Genomic DNA, 25,112 nt, shown 5'->3' with positions numbered 1-25,112 from the left:
GGGAACTGACTAACTGACACTGACATCACCAGTGACACTAATACAGTGATCAATGCTAATAATATACATTGTCACTATAGTAATGACACTGGCTGGGAAGGGGTTAACATCTAGGGGCAATCAACAGGTTAACTGTGTGCCCAACACTGTGTAATGTGTGTATTATGTTCTGCTTTTATTAATCGATGTGGCTGATTTTTCTCCCTGCTTAGCAGGGAGAAAAACACAGCCACATATCTGCTCCGTGTACAGAGCCCTGTGTTGTTAGTAGACACAGGGCTCTGTACTATGATTCGCTAAGTCGATCAGCAGGTACCGGCCATAAATCATTGGCTAGGACCTGCTGACCGACTTGTTCTGTACCGAATGTTTCTCGGTCTCCTCCCCCTCGCCATCCTGAAGCCCACCGATATAGTCCTGGCTCCCGGGAAGAGCGGAAGAGCCCAGTAACCAAAGCTGGACCAATGTAACTATGTAAAAAATTCCATACCTGTATACTTTGGGATTGCATTGTTCGGATGTGATCAATTCATTTTTTGGGTGAAAAGCACCTAATTTCAGCTGCCATAATCTAACATAGTAAACAAATTCCTGACTTCCTATTTATTGCCACAAAGTTTGCAGTGGTTTTTCATGAATGAAAAATAATTTTTAGTTTTAATAAAAAAAGCTTAATATATATATATATATTTTTAAAAAGTTCATTGTCTTGAAAGCTAGTCTCTTTACCCTGTACTGTGGTCAATATACTGTACACAAAGAATTAAAAATAAATTTAAAAAAATAAAAAAACAACTTTTAATTCAGGGAAGTCAGGAAAAAAAGAATTGAATATGGCTTTTTCATCAATAGTGATTTGTTTCATATGCTGTTGTTTTTTCTTTTACAGATCTTCAATTATCCAGCAGTTCAGACTCTTCCGGAATAACCAGCGAGGTAAGGTATCAGTGTCAGAAAGAAACAAATGTTACAGAGGTAGAAAAGGATAGGTAACAATGGAGAAATAATCTCCAGCTCCCTAAGAATGCGGACTATAGGGGCAAAGCACAGGAGACAATAAAATATAATTTTTATTATACAACATTAAAAAAGATAAAAGCACGGTCATTGTATCCTATACAAATAGGGAAGATGATACCCTCTAATTATCTATATGTAAAAGAAAAGTTCCTCTGGGGTTGACTGCACAGTATTTTTTGAAAAATCTTTTGGGGCTCCTCTGTGATCAGAAGTGATCCTAAAAACAACACTAATGCCCCGTACACACGGTCGGACTTTTTTCGGACATTCCGACAACAAAATCCTAGGATTTTTTCCGAGGGATGTTGGCTCAAACTTGTCTTGCATACACACAGTCACACAAAGTTGTCGGAAAATCTGATCATTCTGAACACGGTGACGTAAAACACGTACGTCGGGACTATAAACGGGGCAGTGGCCAATCGCTTTCATCTCTTTATTTATTCTGAGCATGCGTGGCACTTTGTGCGTCGGATTTGTGTACACACGATCGGAATTTCCGACAACGGATTTTGTTGTCGGAAAATTTTATGTCCTGTTCTCAAACTTTGTGTGTCGGAAAATCCGATGGAAAATGTGTGATGGAGCCCACACACGGTCGGAATTTCCGACAACAAGGTCCTATCACACATTTTCCGTCTGAAAATCCGACCGTGTGTACAGGGCATAATAGGTGTATAGTGTGGCCACAGATGCCACATTAATCACTAAGGAATAGTTTTTGGCCATCCTCTCTGCTCTGGAGTCAATGTGATCCGCACTGTTTGGTTGACCCATTCGTCCCCCTCTTGTCTCTCGTGTCGGCTCTCCATCCTTCTTTCTGGGCGGTACTTCAGTAGTGCACGGGATGAGACTTGCACATGACCCAACATCTTGCTGTTCTATGTGGACTCTCCTATCCATCTCTTCTTACCTTGAGTAATTGATCTCCAGTGCACAATAGCATCAAACACATGAGATTGTTCGTATTTTTATGGAAGCCTTTCAGCCCTCTCTCTTTTTCCCTGAAGACCCTTAATTCACATGTCGAAACGCGTTGGATTTTATCTGTCTATTTGGCAGTTGGTTTGGGCCTCTTCCATCCTCTTTTATATGCTGCAACTCTATGTGTATTTCAATGTCATTATGTGTTTTATGATATGATGTTAAATAAATAAAAATTTTATTTTTTTACTATATATATATTTTTTTTCTGAGTGTTCATGGTCCTTCAAAGTCCCGTCTTTTGAGGAACTTTTCTTTTACATGTTGTACAAGGCACGTGGACCTGAACATTGTTTTTCCCATCCAATTAGTCCTAGCCACTTTTTGTCCTCTAATTATTTATATATAGCCCTATGTTCTGCCTTCACTACATCCGAGCCCAGAGCCCTAGAAAAATCCCTAACCTCTCTGTTCCAGACTCCCCTAAGGGTTGCTTTAAATGCCTCCCATTGGTTAGGGACAGGAGTATCTACACTGTTCTCCCTCCAGTAATTAGCGATAGCTGTTTTGCATTTTCTGGTAATAAATGCCTCCTGTAGCCATTGAACATTAATGTGCCATTGTTTTTTCCCTTGGCCAGTATTTAAGTCTAGTGTGACTTCCACCGGTGAGTGATCCAATAAAGCTCTCGACAGGTATCTAACATTGGATAATAGTGGAAGGCCCTCTATTGTGGAAAGCAGCATATCTATTATTGATATTGTCTTGTGTCTCCGAGTGGCAGGAGTATTCTCTGACCCCAGGATTTTTATGCTGCCAAACATCAGTGAGTGTATAGCTCTCCAGCCAGGAGGAAAGCACCGGATATATGATCCTGAGATACATCCATGCCTGTCCAGAGTCACATCCGACACTGCATTAAAATCCCCCGAAAATAGTACAGGCCCCTGTGCTATCGTTACAGCTGCTATCAGAACCTCCTCCAGTACCAGGAAAGAAAATGGAGGTGGGATATAAACACACACCAACGTTAAGCACACATTAAATATACAAACCAAGATGGCATATCTGCCCTTAGTGTCAGGCTTGATATGTAAGATTTGAGCAGCCACCTTTTTTGTAATCAAAATAGCTACTCCTCTAGAATATGTGGAGTATTCCGCATGAATAACATTCATAATATTTGCTCTTTTCAAAACTAAAACTCTGATACCCTGTAAATGAGTCTCCTGTAATAGGACTATATGGCGTTTGTACCGCTTAATATAATGAAATACTAAAGATCGCTTCACCTTTGAGTTTATGCCTCTCACATTCCATGATAATAAGCTTATTTTGTTAGCCATGAATGCATATATACCATAAACGCACAGGATAAATAGCAGATGAGCAACTTATTAACAATATAGGATCATAGTTCACTCTGATGATCTCTTACTAGCACAGCTTTCAGCGTGGCCTGTATAGACCTAAGCACAAATGGCATAATAGCACACATCACAAAACAACAAAAAACTAACACTCAACCCCTTCCTGCATAGGCACCATGAGCATATTAACATGAATCCTGTAAAGATGATACAGTATGTCCACAAAGGAATCAAATAGACCAATAGGAGTCTCAACTATCAGATTTAGATCCAACTGTATCTGTTCTTACATTTGAACAGGTATGAACAGTGTAACTCAACGAGGTTTCAGGTTGAAATTGCCAGCATCAGACAGCAAAAGGCATACAACAATCAACGATGTGCGGCAGGGCTAGAGCACCCTCTAGCATCCAACCAGCATGAGGCATCCGTAGGAGTGTTGAAAAGATACACCTTGCCCCTATTGACCACTCGTAATTTTGCAGGGTAAAGCATACTGTATGCCATTTGTAAATCCCGGAGTCTTTTTTTCACGTGTATGAAACTAGCTCGTTACTTCTGAGTAGCTGCAGAGAAATCAGGATACATAGAGATTTGGTTGCCATTAAACTATAATTCTCCCATTAACCTTACAGCATGGAGAATATTTTCACAATCTCTGAAATGTAGAATACGTGCAATCATCGGGCGTGGATGTGCCCCTGGAGGTGGTGTTCTGGAAGGGATCCTATGTGCCCTTTCAATAGCGAATAGGCGGGAGAAAGTAGTATCCATCATATTATCTTTAAGCCAAATTTCTAGAAAATCTTCAGGTTGTTTACCCTCTGCTCCCTCAGGAAATCCCACAAAACAAACGTCATTCCACCTTTGACGGTTCTCCATATCGCCTAGCTTGTCAGTATGGGCAGCAACCTCTTTTTGTATATTTTGCACTGTGCTCTCCAGCGGGCAGACTGTATCTTCCAGATCAATAATTCTCTGCTCTGCTTCTGTAGCCCTTTCTTTATTATTGTGCATGCCCTGTTTTAAGAAGGACATTTCAGCTCTTATTCCATCTATGTGCTCAGTCAAGGTGGTTTGGCAAGTACGTATGGCCTCCATGATTTGCTTTGGAGAAGTCTCAGAGTCTGCCTCTGTCAGCTCTATGGCTTCCAGATCTCCTTGGGGTAGTCTATCCAGGGAAAAGCCCTTCTCAACCCACAATTTCTGTGGGGTAGAGGGCTTACCATGTTGGAGTCTGTGGGTAGCAGATCAGCTCCAGTCCTGTGCGGCTGCTTGGTCCTTGTGCTTCCTCCATGTGGTCATCGCCATCTTGGAATCCTCAAACAAAGCAGGCCAGATGCTCCCCGGTGGATTCCATGGGCGCTGGTCTATATTTGACGATGATGATCAGCTCTGCTACCGCTGTACACCGCCAGGCACCTGGTAAATTGCAGGATTGGTGTCTCTGACACTCTGGATCTGTTCAGGGGTATTCGTCCCGGCCGGAGCTTCTGCACACTACTGCTTACATGTCCACCGCTAGCTCCACCCCCCAGAATACAGAGGTTTACTTCTTCTGAGAGTTATTAAAAGAACACTCTAACCACCATGACCACTTCAGTGATTTGAAGTGGCCATGGTGGTAGGAGTCAGTATGTGCAGTGTTTCTGCTTGAAACAGATAGGGAGGTGGGGGCTAAGAGAGAGGGAGGGGCTGAGAGGGGGGCTACTGACAGAGAGATGGGGGCTGAAATAGAGAGGGGCTCAGAGAGAGGATGGTGGACAGAGAGGGTGGCTGAGAGAGAGAGAGGGACTAAGAGAGGGGGGCTCAAAGAGAGGGGCTGAGAGGGGAGGACTGACAGAGAAAGGGGGCTGAGAGAGAGAGAGAGAGGGGCCTGAGAGAGTGGGAGGGGGCTAAGAGAGAGGGAGGGGCTGAGAGATAGAGGGGCTACTGAGAGAGAGATGGGGGCTGAGAGAGGGGCTCGAGGGTTATTTTCAACCCTGGTGCTGCTAGCATTAGTAAATACTGTAGATAGGAAAATATATCATATTTTCTTGGTTTAAACTTTTTTTTTTACATTTCTTCAGTTACTTCCTGGTTTCTTGCCTAGCCAAATGATGCCATATATCCCAGAAATCTTCAGGAGGGGTGGAGAGAAGGAGGTTTTTTTTCAGCTAAGCACATTGTCACATTGCGTGCATGCTTGAGCTAAGGGCAGATGGATTCCAGGAAGTAAATGTTAAATGATTGGTTTGCCCTTACTCAAGATGGCCACATCCAGAAATGCTAGGAGGAGTATTTTTCAAAGTGTTTTCTCAGAAAAATAAAGCATGGAGACATGGATGGATGGGGGAGTTTGCTTTGAATAATAGAAAGTAATTAAATAGCGTTTTTGGTTTGTGGCTCAGATGCAATGAGGATCCGCTTTAATACCGCCCCAGCCAATCACCGGTCAATATGGCAGGTTGAGGAAAGGGATGGTTGGCACTCAGGATGACATCCAAAATAGTATTTCTTTAATTAAATACATGTACAAAGCTGTAAAACAGCTGTTTTTACAGCTTTGTACATGTATTTAACCACTTCAACCCCGGAAGGATTTACCCCCCTCCTGACCAAACCCTTTTTTTGCAATACAGAACTGTGTCCCTTTAACTGACATTTGCGCGGTCCTGCAACGTTGTATCCTAACAAAATTGACATCCTTTTTTTCCCCACAAATAGAGCTTTCTTTTGGTGGTATTTGATCACCTCTGCAGGTTTTATTTTTTGAGCTATGAACAAAAAAAGAGCAAACATTTTGAAAAAAAAGCAATATTTTTTACTTTTTGCTATAATAAATATCCCCAAAATATTTATAAAAAACCAAATTTCTTCCTCAGTTTAGGCCGATATGTATTCTTCTACATATTTTTGGTAAAAAAGAATCTCAATAAGCGTATTGATTGGTTTGCGCAAAAGTTATCATGTCTACAAAATAGGGGATAGATATAAGGCATTTTTATTATTAACTTTTTTTTATTAGTAATCTGCGATTTTTATTGTGGCTGCCAGATTACGGTGGACAGATCGTACACTTTTGACACTATTTTGGGACCATTGGCATTTATACAGCGATCAGTGCTATAAAAATGCACTGATTACTGTGTAAATGTCACTGGCAGGAAAGGGGTTAAACACTAGGGGATGATCAAGTGTGTTCCCTGGGTGTGCTCTAACTGTAAGGGGGATAGGCTCACTAGAACATGACAGAGATCACTGCTCACGATCACTGAGAGCAGTAGGTCTCTGTCATGTTGCTAGGCAGAACAGGGAAATGCCTTGTTTACATAGGCATCTCCCTGTTCTACCTCTCCATGTCACGATCGCGGGCCACTGGTGAACATCGAGTCAGCGGGACCCGCGGGCATGCTCCAGCGGCGCGCGGCAGGATTGTGCGCACACTAGCCTCCGATGAAAAAAAAAATTAAAAAATGAATTAGATAAATAGTTAAACAAAAAAATGTTGGTTGTCGCTTGGCTTAAAAAAAAAAAAAATGTGGTTGCGGTTCCTCTTTGCTTACACCCCGAATCCTGAATCTTTCAGATATTTCACACTAACCATAACCACAGTGGTCATGTGGTTGTATATAATAATTAAGGTAAACTACATGTGTTGGATCCATGTGTATATTGATCTCCAAAGACTAGTCATATTTCTATTTTCCTTGCACAGGAAGAAGACTCCGGCGGTGATGGCAATCAAACACAGAACTTTGCTGAAAGTAAGCATGAGCTCCTACTCACATTGAATGTCCTTATAGTATGTCCATGTTGAACAACCTTTATTGCACACCTCTTTTCATGGACAGGAGTCCACATCTACTAAGAACAGGGATGACTAGGAAACAGGAGAATGCAACTGGAGCCACATGGAAGAGCATGGCTCAGGAGAGATGCTAGGAGTTATCCGTTTGCCAGGGGTCACCAAAAGACACTGGATGTTTGGGCCACGAAGTGGTAGACCACAAGCTAGAAATCCAATGTGCCATAGGGACTGGTGGAGTAACAGAGGGACAATAAAATTGGAGCTGAGCTGAGGTGACACAAGGTGACATAGGATACTGGGAAGACAGGATACTCCAGGGATTTAGGAGAAACAGGACTCAGAGTGCCTGCATGTTTGATTTGAGGTGAGAGCCCTAAGAAGTGCAAAGGCCCAGAGTCTAAGGGGCAACCTGGTATTTGTTAGAGCAATTTGCAAGGGGTGATGGACTTTTCTGCAGGACAGCTCCTAGGTAGCAGCCCTCTGTCTCACCCAAACAGGCAAGGAGCACTGGAGTGAGTGGTAGAGTAGAAACAATAGAGTGTAGCTGAGTGTAGAAAGTATCTGGGAGCACTGGGGTGCTGGGATTACTGGAACACAGGAGTGAGAGTCTTGGATAGCACTGGGGTGCTGGGATTACTGGAACACAGGAGTGAGAGTTTTGGATAGCACTGGGGTCCTGGGATCACAGAAATACAGAGACAAGAGTCTCTGAAACAGAAATGGACTAGGCCAGGGGGCAGGGGGGCAACTGTACCCTGGGCCACTCTGATGTCCTGTAAAAAAGGCCACACTGCTTCTGCTGCAAATATGCCTAAAGGCTTCCTGGTGAAGAGGAGAAAGAAGTCCACGCTGGTGTCCAACCGAGTGTGGGTTGAGGACAAGGCACAGGCTGCCCCTCTGCATTATCCGTATCCAATTAGAGGCCGGCTCAATTCCCCTCCAGAGACTTTCCTCCCCTGGCCAGCCCTGATCAAGCTGCCCTGGCTCCCCCCTGAAGACCCCGGCCGCCCCCTGGTAACCAGTTTAGGAACCCAGAGTTGATGCAGCAGGTGCTGTTCAGCTTGTCCCACCACCCGGTGAGCAGAGAGTACCTGGAGCGGAGCTTCAGCCTGGGATGGGGGAGAGCAGGAGGGGGGCCGAGTCAATGCACCGTGGACCTCTTGGTTGTATTGCCCCCTGGGACAAGATTTGCCAGTCAGACCCTGCTTGGAACCACAGGAACTCAGGAATGCTCACGTGGAGTATACAGTAGTCCCAAGCAGGCATGCTTAGTTTGAAGGAAAAACAGAGGCATGCTTTGTGGGAATGTAGGTATCCACTAAGTGCAAGAGACAATCTCTGGATAAATAGGGGGGGGGGGGGGGGTGAGCACTGACACACTACTTGACCACTGAGCAACTCAAATGCAAATTTTCTGCACATATTGCAGATTCTTGCTGGCAGAGCTAGCTTAAGATCCTGCATAAAATACGTACTTGCGTTTAGTTGCGTACAATTCTTCATATGATTTTCTTTGTGTATGCATGTGCGCCTTTACATGCATGCACACAGGGCTGTCTTAATGCATGGGTGCCCCTGAGCCCCAGGCGCATTGGGGGCCCCTTGACTATCTTGCATTACATCATACTTGCCAACTGTCCCGGATTTGCCAGGACATTCATGCTTTTCACTAAACTGTCCTGGGATGGTCGTGTCCTGAGAAACATCCTAGAACCTGTACTGTGCCCTCCTGATCCCAGTATTGTACCCTCTTCATGCCCCCTGTATTGTGCCCTTCTGACCCCCTCCCCTATACTATGCCCTTCTGCTTCCCCCCCCTGTATTGTGCCCTTCTGCCCCCCCCCATCCTATTCCCTACTGCTTCCCCCCCTGTATTGTGCCCTTCTGCCCCCCCCCCTTCCTATTCCCTACTGCTTCCCCCCCTGTACTATGCCCTTTGTGTTGATTCATTGATTTATGACATGTTTTCTTACTATTTAAAATAGATTTTATTGAAAGTACTAATTAATATATGTATAATTCTATCATCTATTTATACTTTAATTCTTGAGAGTAGGTGCGTAAATTAGGGCAGGCTGGTAGTGCATTACTTTGACAGCCCTGCATACACGTGTAAAATCTGCAGATATGTAAGGCCCCAAAAGAGCTATGTCCTACTTTTTTTAGGCCTCTAAACATAGCGCACATTTTCATTGCATGACTAGAGGATTTGTCAACCTTCAGTCCTCGTACTTATAATAAAGACACAAAACTGCGTGACGTGGGTTTAAGCGCCCACAACAGCCATTTTATTAACAAATTAATAAATAACAAAAACATAAACAATTTTAACAATACCAAATAAAGAATGCAACCAGGAGAGGGTCTTTGGGTGTCCTTAAGGCACATTTTATGACTACAATCGACCATGTCCTCAGCTGCGCCCCATCTGGCTCGAAGACGTTGCAACATTTTAGACTTTCCCCCAGGGGACCTAGCTCCTGGGAGAACCACCAACAACCAACCAGATGGAAGCACCATACCCTAGATGAGCCCCCAATTCTTTAACAATCTGTTTAATCGTTGACTCCCCAAAGACCCCCTGACCCGCAAGCTGCTGCGACAAAAGTGCAGCATTAAAGTTTATTTTTTTTGTATTAGAAAAAACACGAAACACATAAAACTGTCCCCCACCCAAAATACACCCTAAACACAGAATGCATGGCGGGAGGTTGGAAACTCTTCACTTCAGCTGAACTTTCCAGAATGATTACCTATCAACCCTTACACCGAACAACCCTTACGGCTCCACCCTGACCATCTGACCCCTCAGCCACCAATCAGGTAAGTTACGCCCCTGCCACACTAACTACAGAGTTCTTTAACCCTTCTCTGACCTGTAACTCCCATAGTCATGCCGAAACTTCGCCTATTGTCTCTTCTCCAGGTCACACTTTTTCTGTATGCATCTAAATGCAGCGTATTAGATGCCCTTGTGAATGAGCCCCAAGACAGCACCTGGCCACAGATTGACTGCCACGTTGATTGGTTATATGTTGGCCACCTTGTACAGAAGGAAAAACCTGGCGATGGAGCGATGCACAAGTAACAAAGAGCAATTTGGCTCCAAAAGAGGGAGCCAAGTTCCCTTCAAATTAGGGACATTTTTAGTGCCATGCAATTAGCTGGGTCATGTAGCTAAAGGTTTTTATATTTTTTTAAGACTCTAGTTCTGAGGTGTCCACGTAGTAGTTCGATTTTCTGCTTCCTCCCTCAAGCCCATAATTTTAATGTCACATATCAGTGTTGTAATCCTGTTTATTGTATAATGTGGATCTTCCAACAGGGAATGTGACACCATTGCTTGGCTTTGTAATGGCTGCATAATTCAGCTGGGGAGATCACTGCATTGGAGTCTCTGAGAAAGGGAACCATCACGCATTCCTGCAAACAGCCAAAACTAAAATACTGGATTTAATTAGAATTGTACAAAACATTAATACAGTAAATGGCCAGTGTCTGATATGCTGTATTATTTTTAGGGTTGTAGGCTGGATCCATGCAGACATCTGTAGTCTTGGCTGTTGGCCCTTTAAGCTGCACAGCAGAGCCTTCCACCTTGCCACAGATTTATTTATTTCAATTGATTTATTTACTACTGGTATTTATATAGTGCTGACAATTTAAGCAGTGCTTTGCACATATATTGTACATGCACCTCAGTCCCTGCCATCAAGGAGCTCATAATCTAAGGCAGGGTTTCTCAACCAGAGTTCACTGGAACCCTAGGGTTCCTCCAGAGGATGCTAGGGGTTCCTTGAGCAATGAGCAATTTACACCTCTCAGATAAGTTCCCATTGGTCTTTTCAGCTATCTGTAAGGGGGTAATTCTTCCCAATGACCACAAGTGTAAGGAGCATTCTTCCCACTGACCATCACACTAATGTATGATGAGTTGTAGATATAGTAATTTTTAATAGGGGTTCCTCGACACCGAAAAGTTATTTCAGGGGTTCCTCTGTGTTAAAAAGGTTGAGAAAGGCTGGTCTAAGGTCTCTAACTCACATTGTTGCTCTCCCTGACAGTAATGCACAACACAGGGAGAGTGAAAAGAGTTAAAAGGTCTTTGGTTGCCACAACAGCCCAAAAAGGAAGCCTGTTCTTAGCAATGGACAGGGAGAATCCTGATTGGCCCCTGCCTTGTCTGGCAGAGGGGCACCAGGGCCTAGGGCTGCTGGGGGAGCCTATAGTGAACCCAGAGAGGGGGCTGATAAGGCTATGGGCCATCACTGTGTGCCTACTGATTGTCATTGTAACCCCATGCCACTGACAGTAGAGTTCAACTAAGGAGGACTGGATTGCTTATCTGTTCTGTGGATTACAAATGTCCCAGGTTTGAGATCGAGAAAGTTAAGGATCTCAATGGTGGCAGGACTATAGCTAATTTCTCTATTGGCCAGTGGCTTAAACTGGCATAGAAGGATCAAAATTTGGGCAGTTCAGCAGAGCATAGAGAGATCGAAATTTGGCCAGTTCAGCAGAGACCACAATATTTCGATCTATGTGTGGCCCTCCCTGTTTACCGACGTTGTTAGATTGACTTCTGTTGGACGGACATGCTGGAAACCGGCTGCAGCTGCTGGTAAGTGTATTCTGACAGCAGTGGCAAGAGCTGTCAGAATATAATGTCCCAACTGGGGGATTCCCCCATCCAACTCAATTGTGTGGATGGAGGAATCTGTTCATTTTTTTGGGTTGCACAAAAAAAAGCAAACCGTCCATGCACAGCTTTAGTCAGGAACTGAGACTCATGGATAGGTAATTCTCCATTAGAGTCTTTTGTCTATTGCACTGTTGTATGACATTGCCTGTACCTGTGCCAGCTCTGTCTGTATTACCTCTGTTTAACCCATACTTCCCTTGCCTGTTATATTACAACCCATTGCACAGTTCCAGGTGTGTTAGTGGCTTACCAGTCCAACTACCAGGTGGGCCATCACTGGGCAGGTTAGGAGGAAGTAAACAAACTAAACAAGTCCAATGGCTCCTAAGACGATAGAGCTGCACATCTTTGGGTTATTACTCATGGGAACTTTGGGCAGGTTGAAATATTTGGTAAGTTCATTGTTTAAATGTATTTAAATGTTGGCATCAAACTGTATTTATATGACCAGCTTTAGGATAATTGAAGGCCAGCTTGAAAAGGGGTTTATGGTTGGGGTGTAGTCCAGGTTTGGTTACAGTGACTCCAGTACTGTATAGTTATTGTGAAGAAAAACTAGACATGTAGTTTAAATTTCACTGGACAAACATAAGCTTTAAATAAAACCAAACACTAGTAGGTCCCACCAAATAACTCTAAGCAAACATAACATATACAAGTGGTCTATAGATGGATTTTACCGGGTTTTTCTGCTTTCTTACTGATGACCTGCTCTGTAGTTGTACCAAAACAACTCACCAATTCACTGACGGTGACAGGCTTTGATATCTTCAAACAGTTTCTTGCATCTTATTGGCCTAATCACCTTAGGAAAAGGGGAACAGTAGCAAAAATCCCTCTGTACAATAGGCTTCACAATAGACTTTTTAGGCCTGGATGGACTTGAGTTGGTTGAGAATGACAGATTTAATCACTTGCTGCTGAATCACGCACATGTACGTGATCAGCTTCAAGTGGTTTTACCGGGGTTATGGCTGCAGCTGTTTGCCATAAACCCGTTTTTTTTTTCAGCCGGCAAGGTTTAATCCTAAGGCAATCCTAAAGGGTTGATCCCATAGAGGACCGGCGCCTCTCCAGACTCTCCCGTGCAAACAGGGAGCCAGGTATTCGATCCAGCGGTGCTGCCAAATTATCCTAAAGCTGGCCAAGGACTGGAACGCATTCATAGGTTATGCACACATGTGTAAGCGTTGTTTATATCACACGTGAGGTATCACTGTGAACGTTATAGCGAGAGCAATAAGTATGTATTTAGGTGACATAAAAATTCACTATATGACAAAAAATAGCTTGCTGACTTACCCCTGGTTAATCTGACTGTTTTCCATTTTGGTCCTTTTAAAATGACATTTATTATAGGCAAAAATGTAAAAATTGTGTACAAGTTTCACTTCTGCTTTTCTGCAATAAAAATAGTTTACAATGCTGACAATGTCTTCCTGCATGTGTTATAAATATATTTTACGCATGCTATATTCTTTTAAACTTCCTTCTGTGATTTCAGCTAATTATCTCTAAGTGTTACAGCAAAGGCACATACGTACGTTACATGGCTAACAGTTTGTGGACACCTAACCATCACACCTACAATACATGAGCTTGTTGGATGTCCCATTTCAAAACCATGGGCATTAGCATGAAGTTGGGCTCCCTTTTTGGCTATAGCAGCCTCCACTCTTCTGGGAAGGTTTTGGTATGTCTCTGCGAATTTGTGCCCATTCAGCCAAAAGAGCATCTGATGGTGGATGTAGGAACGGGACTATCGGAAGCAATCGTCAACATTCCCATTGCACGCGTTCCCGAAATAGGGTGCTGCAGCAACAACAAGCTGGAGACTGGAACATGCACAGAACAGTGAAAATATTTGCCAGCACACCACGGATCTTCAAACGAAGTCCGAATGGTTCTTTATTGAAGAGAGAACACATAACAGCAAGGAAGTGCAATGTTTTGAAGCCGCACAGGCATGTGATAACAAAGGGGTCCTGCGCGGCTCAGAAAATGTTGTACTTCCTTGCTGTCGTGTATTCTCTCTTCAATAAAGAACTGTTTGGACTTTGTCTAAAGATCCATGATGTGCTGGCAAATATTTATATGGGACTATTGGGAGGGGAGCAGTATGGGCAGCAGCCCTGGATTTAGTGTGTTGGGGAGACACCGTGAAGCAGCAGCTGGTAGAGTACTTTGAAGTGAGCTGAGAGCCCATCCTCACCCCTTCCATCCTTTACTGACTTGCTTTGCTGCCTGGGGGCTGCCCTACCTGAAAGGAGGAGCACTGAGCAGAGGAGCAGTGATGTCTCCAGTGGTGAAGTCCACCAATGGCGTGTAGTCTGCACCAGGTGCTGGGACTCCAGGGACTGGCCGGCCACCCGATATTTTCTTTCTTGCTGTTGCACCGTGCAACTGTCAGACAGGCAGAAGTGGGGCTGTAGTGCTAGTATTAAAGATCCCAGCTTTGAAAAAAATTATGGAAATAAAAGGTTATACGTTATATATACCCCTATATGGAATAATAGCAGCTATGCGGAACTGATGAAACTGGAAGGGTTTGAGATATGAAGGCTCAAGGGACTAATAAGATATTTGACACGAGTTTTCCAGGACAAAGTGATAAAAACCTTTATTGTACTAAGAAATGAATATAGTATCTCAAACAAAAGATTTTTTCAATACCTACAGTTTAGGCATGCATTACAAGCACAGGCCCAACTGACGGAATTGAAATTGAATAATTCAGAGGTAATAGCCTTGTTGGAAAAGACAAAACAAAGGGTCTGATTTTACGAATCTATAATATACTATATGATAAATTTAAAGGAACAGTAGATATACCAGCAAGAGCAGCGTGGTCATGTGATATAGGGTTAATCTCAGATGAATAATGGGCATCGGCATTGTTGGTAACATCCCCGTCATCTCTATCCCCAACACAAAATTTAACACAAATATTCATATTACACAGAGCTCATTATACACCAGAGAAATTATTTAAATGGAAATGTAGAGATACAGCCCAATGCCCTAGATGTAAAGAAAGTTCGGCAAACCTAATCCATATGTTATGGAGATGCCCCAAGCTCCATCTCTATTGGCATTAAGTGATATCAATGATTAATAGTGCTTTTGGGAACAGGATGTCTCCTGAACCGGGAGGCTGCCTCTTGGGTATCCTAGATGAATGGAATATCCCGGGGGAATACAGGATATCATTAACTAGGATCTTATTTCAGGCGCGTAAGCTCATAGCGCAAAAGTGGATATCATCAAGTTAAGGAAAAGTATATATTTTTACACAGAGGCTGCCCAGGGAACTTTGAAAAGATATGGAGAAGATGGACGAACATTTTGGATATATTGTATGAAAATTAATAATAAAGAATGATCTGATTAAAAAAAAAGATCCCAGCTGCGAAAAAAGACAATCAAGGGTGCATACATGCATAAAAAAAGGTATCTACTCTGAAGATAAAACTATAATTCTACCACTCTACAAAACCCTGGTTCAACCGCATTTTGAGTATGTCATGCGGTTCTGGTCACCAGTCCTCAGGAAGGATGTACTTGAACTGGAGAGAGTCCAGAGAGCTTATAAGGGGGCTGGAGGACCTCAGCTATAAGGAACAGCTGCAAAACATAAAATTTGTTCTCCCTGGAGAAGAGACGCTTAAAAGGAGATATGATAGCCATATACAAATATCTAAATGGTCATAGGGAGGAAACTGTTCAGCCTCAGGTCGCTCAAGAAGACACGTGACCACTCAATGAAGTCGGACTAGAAGCAGTTTAACCTTAAACTGCATAGGGTTTTTTTATTACTGTTAGAACAGTAAGGATGTGGAACTCCCTTCCACAATCGGCGGTGTCGGTGGGAAGTTTTGATAGTTTTAAAAAACTTTTAGATGGGCAACTTATTAAAAAAAATATATAGGTATGTGGGAAGTAGTAGAGACATAAATACACATACACACACACCCACACAGGTTGAACTGGATGGACTGGTGTCTTTATTCAACCTTACTAACTATGTATATGTAACATCAGGATTGGGGGTGCAGTTTGACATCCTTGCCCTGAACACTGGATGACCTTTACCTGTTCTGATCCATGGCCGCGTTGCTGAGCTAGTGTGGTTGACAGCTTGCCCCCCCCCCCACACACACACACACACACACACACACACTGTGGTCCGAACATGCTGCAAGCAAAAAGACCAACTTTTAATTAGGTGAGATTGAAAGGGACAGAGAGGCGAGGAGGATGGACATACAGGGAATGCAGAGGTGATGGGCATACATCTGCAGCTCTGGCCTCCTTTCCACTGTCTTGTAAGAAAAAAAAAGACTACAGAGCCCCAACCCCCACTACTACAGGGAGAGATATATAATGTAATAGCCACCATCTTTTTCTTGAATGACAGCGGCTGCAGATGAGTGTCATCATCCATAAAAACAAACAAGCCACAGCACAAACTGGCAGCTTGTACTCTAATCTCTCTCTCCCGCAATAGCAGACAGGTACTGTAGGTCTGGGCTCAGTATTAGATGTTAGGTTGAGTTCTATGATTGATGGTGTATCGCTATAGTTGCTGTTATTCTCTTTCTTGCTACTACCCTCCAGCCCAGCACTGCCAATGGTCTGGGATAAAGAATTCTTGAGTAGATGAACATGAAGAGAAGCTCTCCCCAAAAAGTCTGTGGATGGTTCTCAAAAGAGCATAGGGAGGAAGAAGAAGAGGAAATGTGGGAGAGCCCTTGTAGTAATTTAATGTTATGGATAAATTGTGTGACGGACTCTGGACACCCGACTGGGTATCTCCCCCAGGAAGCTGCTTCCCAAGCTCTGGGACATGAGGCAAGTGACTATAGCTGTAGATACCCCAAAGAACTAGACAACACCAGTTTTTGGATTAAACAAGAACTGCTTTATTAGAGAAACACACTCAATTTATACAGAAAACCATCAGATAAGAGCTTTATCACAGATAATGCCCATCTCAGACAGTCCGGCGCCCGCATAAGAATACATTATACGTAGGAAGCCATATGTTACAATGATTGTTTTTTGGGGGTGATCCTGAGGGAGCAGCAGCAATCCCAGGATATCATTTGATAGCCCCAGAACTCCAGATGATATGATCCAAAAAGCAACATGTTCCATGGACGGGGCCGGAGTGACAGATGGCTAAAGATACCCAGTGTCATTCATGGACTAATCGAGCAATGGTTCCATAGCTGTGGTTACCAAACCCCGGTGAGATGTAACTCTGAAATTCCAAGGTTCCCAAGCAAGCTCCCTCTCAGCAACCAGCCCAGCCCATGTCCCACCAAGAAGAGAACATAGTCCTAAAAGAGTGATGTGGCAAGACAATGGGCCTTCGAAGCAACTCCTAGTAAAGTTAGTGGGCATTCCTACTGGCCCTAGCAGCTATACAGTTCCACGTGAATGTGGCTAGGACCCGGTGAAGCGCTGATGGAGTACCCAGGCTAGGCTAGATGGAAGTCTGGATGGGCATAAAAGTCAACTAGTTATCAGCTCCCTCTGGATAATTTGAAAACACAGTAAAACACAGAGTTTTCCAGGCAATGGTTCCCCTGCAGCCCCATGTCTGTGACAGGTTGTAAAAGGTTGTTCTGAAAAATAAAAAGGATGTAACTTACATTTGGCGAGGTTGGGAACGGCCTAGTCCAAGGCCACTGACTTATTGGATTTCTACTAGACATACTGTATAATTTGGTGTTGAGGCCAAATAATGTAACTTTAGTCTCATCTGACCACCTTAAAGGCACCTTAAAGATTCTGAAGCCACATGGAAAAAGGTGTTATGGTCAGATGAGACTAAAATTGAATTATTTGGCCTCAACACCAAAGGATATGTCTGGTGGAAATCCAATACAGCTCACCATCCAAATAACACCATTCCTACAGTAAAGCATGGAGGTGGTAATATCCTGTTATGGGGGTGTTTCTCTGCAGCAGGGACTGGAGCACTTGTCAGGATAGAAGGAAAAATGGATGGGGCAAAATGCCATCAAATTCTTGAGGAAAATCTGCTGCCCTCTGCCAGAAAGTTGTCAATGGGAAGAAGGTTTACCTTCCAACATGACCATGACCCAAAGCACATAGCAAAAATGAGCACACAGTGGTTGAAGGAGAACAGGGTAAATGTCCTTGAATAACCTAGTCAGAGCCCAGACTTAAACTCCATTGAAAATCTGTGGAATGACTTGAAGACTGCAGTCCACAAACGGTCACCATCAAATGTAACTGAACTTGAGCAGTTCTGCAAAGAAGAGTGGGCAAATATTGCAAAGTCTAGATGTGCAAAGTTAGTAGAGACAAATCCCAACAGACTAAAGGCTGGAATTCAAGCAAAGGGTGGTTCATGTCACCTCTCTGGCACAGGCATTTGTGCCGTAATGTCTTTGACTCCTGGTACAGAGGAGGTTTTAAAGGCGTGTAGATTTGTTGATTAGTGTCACTCACGCTAACACGCTCTCCCTCCCTCGCAGGGATAACCACTCGGCAAACACAATAGTAATGTCCATTCACCTTCCCAATGGTGCAGGTGCCACCCTTGTTAATGTTTAGCTCCAGCATGGCAAATATATTCAAAAGCATGATATCACATCTGCAGTGAGAAAGATAAGACTTTGTAAGCATGTAAAGTCTCATGCGTTAAAGAAAAGTATACTTAAAATACACTTTATTACCGAAAGTATTGGGACGCCTGCCTTTACACGCACATGAACTTTAATGGCATCCCAGTCTTAGTCCGTAGGGTTCAATATTGAGTTGGCCCACCCTTTGCAGCTATAACAGCTTCACTGGGAAGACTGTTCACACGGTTTAGGAGTGTGTCTATAGGAATGTTTGACCATTCTTCCAGAAGCGCATTTGTGAGGTCAGGCACTGATGTTGGATGAAAAGGCCTGGTCTTTTTGTTTGTACTGTAGCGCAAAAAAATAAAAAAACTCTGTGGTGATCAAATGCCACCAAAAGAAAAAAATGACATAAATTTAATTTAAGTACAGTGTTGCATGTCCGTGAAATTGTCAGTTAAAGTATCGAAGTGCCATATAGCAAAAAAGGGCCTGGTCATGAAGGTCATGTGGTTAAAGAGTAACTTCACTTTTGTTAAGGAAAAAACCCTCCCCTCTGGGTGATCGATGTACATTGCAGGGATTTGAACAAACTTTGTTGCAGATTCCTACATCCTGTTAAAATCGGACGAAAAATACAGATTTCAACACGATCGTACAATAATCAGGTCGTTAGTACAGAGCTTTCAAGAGCCAATCACAACAATTCATTCTATATTATTTGACCGGACAAGTGCAAAAATTTTCCTTGTATGATACCAAATGGTACGATTTTTGTTTAGTCAGTACAGTTGTCGTCCGAAAATACAATACAAATAGATTACAACACATGACATCACTTCCGATTTTTTTCCCTGTCGTACGAGCATTTTCGTGACTTTAGTAACCTATTCAATTTCTACTTGCGACTATTAAGCGAAAAAGGTCGTACGATCTGTCGTACAATATTTAGGATCTTGTGTACAGGCCACAATTCAGAAGGAATAGCTGTTTGTTTGTCTGTGTCCATATGCAAAGTGATTGCGTATGGGAGTGGTTTTATAATTATCAATCGGCTGCCACACCTGCAGGGCTCTAATGAGGAAAGTTGCAGGGTCTGCATCCCTTAGAAGTAATTTCCTTTGGGAGGATCTCACCAAAAATAACGTTTTTGTTGCAGGGGATGCCAAAAATCTGACTTGTATCTTTTTCCAGACTTCTGGGAAAATCAGTAAGCCAATCACACAAGCAGGAAATGACATTTTCAGCGGGCGTTCTGAACATTTTGCATTTTACAGAAAATGAAAGAGCTGCAGATTGAAAAGGAAAGCTAATTTTTAATACCATTCAATAACAATATGACTTAAGTTACAATTACGCTAAATATTTTTTTTTTTGCCACGAAATCTGAGTTACCCTTTAAGTTATTTCTTAATATTTTCCAATACTGTGTATTTTCTCCACATGCGATTTAAAGCCTAAATCGAAAACTGAAAAATTAGTACAAGGGATTTAAATTTCAGTCAGTGGAAGGTGTCCTTTGTGCTGATTCCTCTTCTGTTAGTGAAAATCTTCCTTCGTCCATAATCCCCAGCCCCGCCGCCATAATCTTCCCGGGGCTTTATACAACCAAAGGGCTGTAATCAAGAGAGCTTGACTATGCCCGCCCTTTCTGCCCAGATCCACCAATCACAGAAGTCAGTTGAGGGGGTTGGCGTGGCAGGACAAAGGAGGATTCCTACTAACAGCAGAGGAATCAGCACAAGGGACACATCCTACTGACTGTAAGTTACTCTGTAAGTTACAGTATGTTCCTTGTTCTGATTTTTTTATTTTGGCCGTACTTAGGCTTTAAAAACAAGTGATACAATCCTTTTTTAATGTTTTGGTTTTCTCTTACTTTTCTTACAGTATCTCAGAAGCTGCTGGATGAGCTGGAAATGCTGGAAGCAGAGTTCGAAAATAAGGCTGTTCTCTTGGAAGAAGGGGATGCTGAGGGCATGCAGGTACATGGTGACTGAACATAGTAACACCAGAGCAGTAGACATTTTTTTTTTTCAAATAATTGAAATTGTCATTCCTCCCCACACTTCCAAAAGCTGATGAAGGATCCAGTGCTTGATTCTTCTAGGAAGTGGGCTAAAACAAAGTAACCTTAGGCTATATTTGCACGCCTTCACAGGGTCAATAGTCAGGAGTGTGTAACACACACAGAGGGCAGGGGTCAGGAGTGTGTATTGTACAGAGGGCACGAGTGTGTATTGTTCAGAGTGCAGGGGTCAGGAATATGTAACAAACTCACTACAGGGGTCAGGAGTGTATACTGTACAGAGTGCAGGGGTCAGGAGTGCATAATGTACAGAGTACAGAGGTCAGGAGCATGTAATGTACATAGTATAGGAAGGAATGTGCAACATACAGAGTACAGCTGTCAGCAATATGTAACTAACAGAGTACAGGGGCTACAAAGGAGTGTGTAGCGTACAGAGTCAGGGGCGTAACTAGAAATAGCAGGGCCTCATAGCAAAATGTTGTATGGGGCCCCCCTGCAAACAGCCCCCCCACAGCTGCCCTAGTGTCAATGCAGCGTGACCTGTGCCACATATAGCGTGACCTGTGCCCAATGCAGCGTGACCTGTGCCCAATGCAGCGTGACCTGTGCACAATGCAGCATGACCTGTGCCCAATGCAGCGTGACCTGTGCCCCATACAGCATGACCTGTGCCCAATGCAGCGTGACCTGTGCCCAATGCAGCGTGACCTGTGCCCAATGCAGCGTGACCTGTGCCCCATACAGCATGACCTGTGCCCCATGCAGCGTGACCTGTGCCCCATGCAGCGTGACCTGTGCCCAATGCAGCGTGACCTGTGCCCAATGAAGCGTGACCTATGCCCCATACAGCGTGACCTATGCCCCATACAGCGTGACCTGTGCCCAATGCAGCATGACCTGTGCCCAATGCAGCATGACCTGTGCCCAATGCACCGTGACCTGTGCACAATGCAGCGTGACCTGTGCCCAATGCAGTGTGACCTGTGCCCCATACAGCGTGACCTGTGCCTCATACAGCGTGACCTGTGCCCAATGCAGCATGACCTGTGCCCAATGCAGCGTGACCTGTGCACAATGCAGCGTGACCTGTGCCCAATGCAGTGTGACCTGTGCCCCATACAGCGTGACCTGTGCCCCATACAGCGTGACCTGTGCCCAATGCAGCATGACCTGTGCCCAATGCAGCGTGACCTGTGCCCAATGCAGTGTGACCTGTGCCCCATACAGCGTGACCTGTGCCCCATACAGCGTGACCTGTGCCCCATACAGCGTGACCTGTGCCCAATGCAGTGTGACCTGTGCCCCATACAGCGTGACCTGTGCCCCATACAACGTGACCTGTGCCCCATACAACGTGACCTGTGCCCAATGCAGCGTGACCTGTGCACAATGCAGCATGACCTGTGCCCCATACAGCGTGACCTGTGCCCCATACAGCGTGACCTGTGCCCAATGCAGCGTGACCTTTTCCCAATACAGCGTTGCCTGTGCCCAATACAGCCTGGTCTGCCTGTGCCCCATACAGCCTCACCTGTGCAGAGGAAGAAGCAAGCCACCCGGATCAGCAGAGAGCGGGATTGCCCGCTGCAATAGCTTTCATTTGAATTTCCCGTCTTCCCGGAGCTTATCGTCACATAGCCCCACCTCTTGGCCTGACGCCTTTGATGACGTCACACATCCCGCATTGGATTGGCGTTCTGTCTATCAAAGGCGCCGGGCCAAGAGGTGGAGCTATGTGACGTGAGCCCGGGAAGACTGGAAGTTCTAATGAAAGCTATTACATGGGGCAATTCAGCTCTCAGCTGATCCGGGTGGCTTGCCTCTTCCTCTGCACAGGTGAGGCTGTATGGGGCACAGGCAGACCAGTCTGTATTGGGCACAGGTCACGCTGCATTGGGCACAGGTCACAGCTTGCCTCTTCCTCTCCTCTCTCTTCCCCTGGCTGGGAGACTGTGCCGGCGGTGCTCTCATCCTCACTGGGCCCCTCATGGTTGCAGGCCCCATAGCGCCAGCATGGGTCGCTATGGTGGTAGTTACGCCCCTGTACAGAGTACAAGGGTTAAGGAGCGTGTAATGTACAGATTACAGGAGTCAGAAGTGCTTAATCTACAGAGTATAGGGGTTAGGAGTGTGTAACATATAGAGAACAGGGGCCATGACTGCATAACTAACAGAGCACAGAGGTCAGGAGTGTGTAATGTACAGAGTACAGGGGTCAGGAGCATGTAATGTACAGAGTACAAGGGCCAGGAGTGTGGAACATACAGAATACAGGGGGCAAGAATGTGTAGCATACAGGGTACAGCTGTCAGAAGTGTGCAACTAACAGAGTACAGAGGCTATGGGGAAGTGTGTGGCGTACAGAGTACAAGGGTCAAGAGTGTGTAATGTACAGGTTACAGGGGTCAGGAGTGCTTAATCTACAGAGTACAGGGGTCCCGAGAGTGTAACGTACAGAGTACAAGGGCCAGGACAGCATAACTAACAGAGCACAGGGGTCAAGATTGTGTAACGTACAGAGTACAGGGGTCAGGAGTAGGGTTGCACCAATACCGATTACCGATACTTTTTTTTTAATGTCATGTGACAGTGGCACTAATATACAGTACTGATAGGCACTGATAGGTGGCATTGATGGGCACTGATGAGGCGGCAATGATGAAACGGCACTGTTGGGCACTGATAAGGTGGCACTGAGGGGCACTGATGAGGTGGCACCGATGAGGAGGCACTAATATGCAGCACTGATGGGAACTGATAGGTGCCACTAATGGGCACTGATGAGGTGTGGACTGTGTCAGTAGTTTTTTTTCTTTTTTACAATTTTATTTTTTACAATATATATATATATATATATATATATATATATATATATATATATATATATATATATATATATATATTTTTTTTTTTTTTTTATATATTTTTTTTTTTTTACAATGCTTTCTTTTTTTTAGGTGATGGGGAAGGGGGGAGTGGACGGTGTCAGTGTTTTATTTGATTTCATTTTTTATTTTTTTTACAATTTAACCTTTAAATATTTATTTATTACAATTCTTTTTTTCTTTTTTATCAGCCCTGTTTGAGGGGTGGCTTTGGTGAGATATCAGGGGTTTAAACAAACCCCTGTCATTTCCCTTTTGAGACGGGGAAAGGGATTGAGGACAGATTCCCCAGTCCCTTTCTCTGCAGCCTCAGCTGCACAATGGACAAGAGACAGAGGCTCCTCTCCATTCATAAACTGAAGTATCGTAAATACAGTTTGATCACTGCGATCACTGACTCTGTTCATTCAGAAACGGAAGGAGCTGGTAAATGACATATTTACCCGCTCACTCCTCCGCTCTCCATCCTGACAGATCTGGGACTGGGGGGGGGACTGGAGGAGGACCCGGAGAGCTGGAGGAGGACACCGGGAGCCAGGGGAGGACACCAGGAGCCGGAGGAGGACCCAAGGAGCTGGACACGGACCCGGGGAGCCAGAGGAGGACACAGGGGACAGTCGGGGATGATCAGTACGGCGGTGGGGGCAATTTCAAGCACCAATCTCCCTGTGTAGCTTTCAATAAAGCAGCTGAGAGCCACGGGAGTGTCGTGCGTAATCTATGTCACTTTCAGCCTTTTGGTATAATGCATCTTAGTACGACCCTGTTTCCCGTATCTTCCCAAGTAACACAGACATGACCACCATTCTTACATCCTTAGCTCCCCAGGTCAACTGTCTGATCATGGGATATAAATCTTTATTTATATAACAATAGAGCTTGGTTGCTTCACAAATCAGCCAATCAAGCACAGGCAAGCAGGAGGAGTTATACAAATCTCAACCAATGAACAGTGACTAGGGGAGTCTTATGGGTGTGTCTGGGCAGGGGCTGTGTGTACTATTTCCCGCCCCCTGTCTCTGTAAGCCATCATCTTCAGCTAGACAAAGAAAGCCGCATGGCTGACCTTGAAATCATGGACGCTGTCCCCGACCATAACAATTCACAGACTCACGTTTTTACCATTGGTGTGAATCCTTATTCTGCGTTGTTCAGAGAACAATGCATACCTGGATTATTCTACCATTCCTGAGGATGGGAGATTATCTGCAGAGACATGCCATAGCCTCCCCAAGTGTTGTTCAAACACACAGAATGACATGAGCGTACACCCCCTCCCATAACCGATAATGTCTTTGCAGAGTATACACATCCCCCCAGATGAACGTCTGTGCATCGCACAGGGGCCCTTCGCTGGCAGACATATCCACACTACAAACACTTCTCTGCAACCTCAGGAAGCTTTCCACTACCAAAACGGGTCTCAACTGGTGTCAGTCTGCCCCAGTCCACTCTTTAGAGCCGGCTGCAGAAGAACTAACACTGGGAGACACTGGGAGACACTGTGGCAATACATATTAAATACACCTTAATATGACATTTCCACAGCAGGAGAGAGAGGAGAAGAAGTGGCTGTCGGCTGCTTTATTGAAAGCTATACAGGGAGATTGGTGCTTTATAACTGCCCCCACCACCACACCGATCATCTGTGAAGCTGCCCGGCCCTGCTACACTAAGGACACTGGGCCTGGTACAACAGGGCCGGCTGTACCAGCCTATCAGCGATCCTGGGTATCAGTTTAAGCATCGGAGCATTTGCACGAGTACAAGTACTTGTGCAAATGCTCTGT

General features: G+C 44.4%; 1 protein-coding gene across 1 annotated transcript in view; it reads left to right on the top strand.

Moving 5' to 3' along the window:
* LOC141120832 (uncharacterized) overlaps window positions 1-25,112 on the top strand; it is a 97,745-nt gene that overhangs the window by 14,597 nt on the left and 58,036 nt on the right. Inside the window, exons 2-4 of the mRNA XM_073611040.1 lie at window positions 890-936; window positions 7,012-7,060; window positions 20,296-20,390. Coding sequence (XP_073467141.1) covers window positions 890-936; window positions 7,012-7,060; window positions 20,296-20,390 — 191 coding nt within the window. The remainder of the gene's footprint in view (window positions 1-889; window positions 937-7,011; window positions 7,061-20,295; window positions 20,391-25,112) is intronic.

Source organism: Aquarana catesbeiana, linkage group LG01 (assembly GCF_042186555.1).
Source record: "Aquarana catesbeiana isolate 2022-GZ linkage group LG01, ASM4218655v1, whole genome shotgun sequence".
NCBI classification, from domain to species: Eukaryota; Metazoa; Chordata; class Amphibia; order Anura; family Ranidae; genus Aquarana; species Aquarana catesbeiana.
Note: the sequence above shows the minus strand (reverse complement) of the source record. Positions and strands in the feature narration are given on the sequence as shown.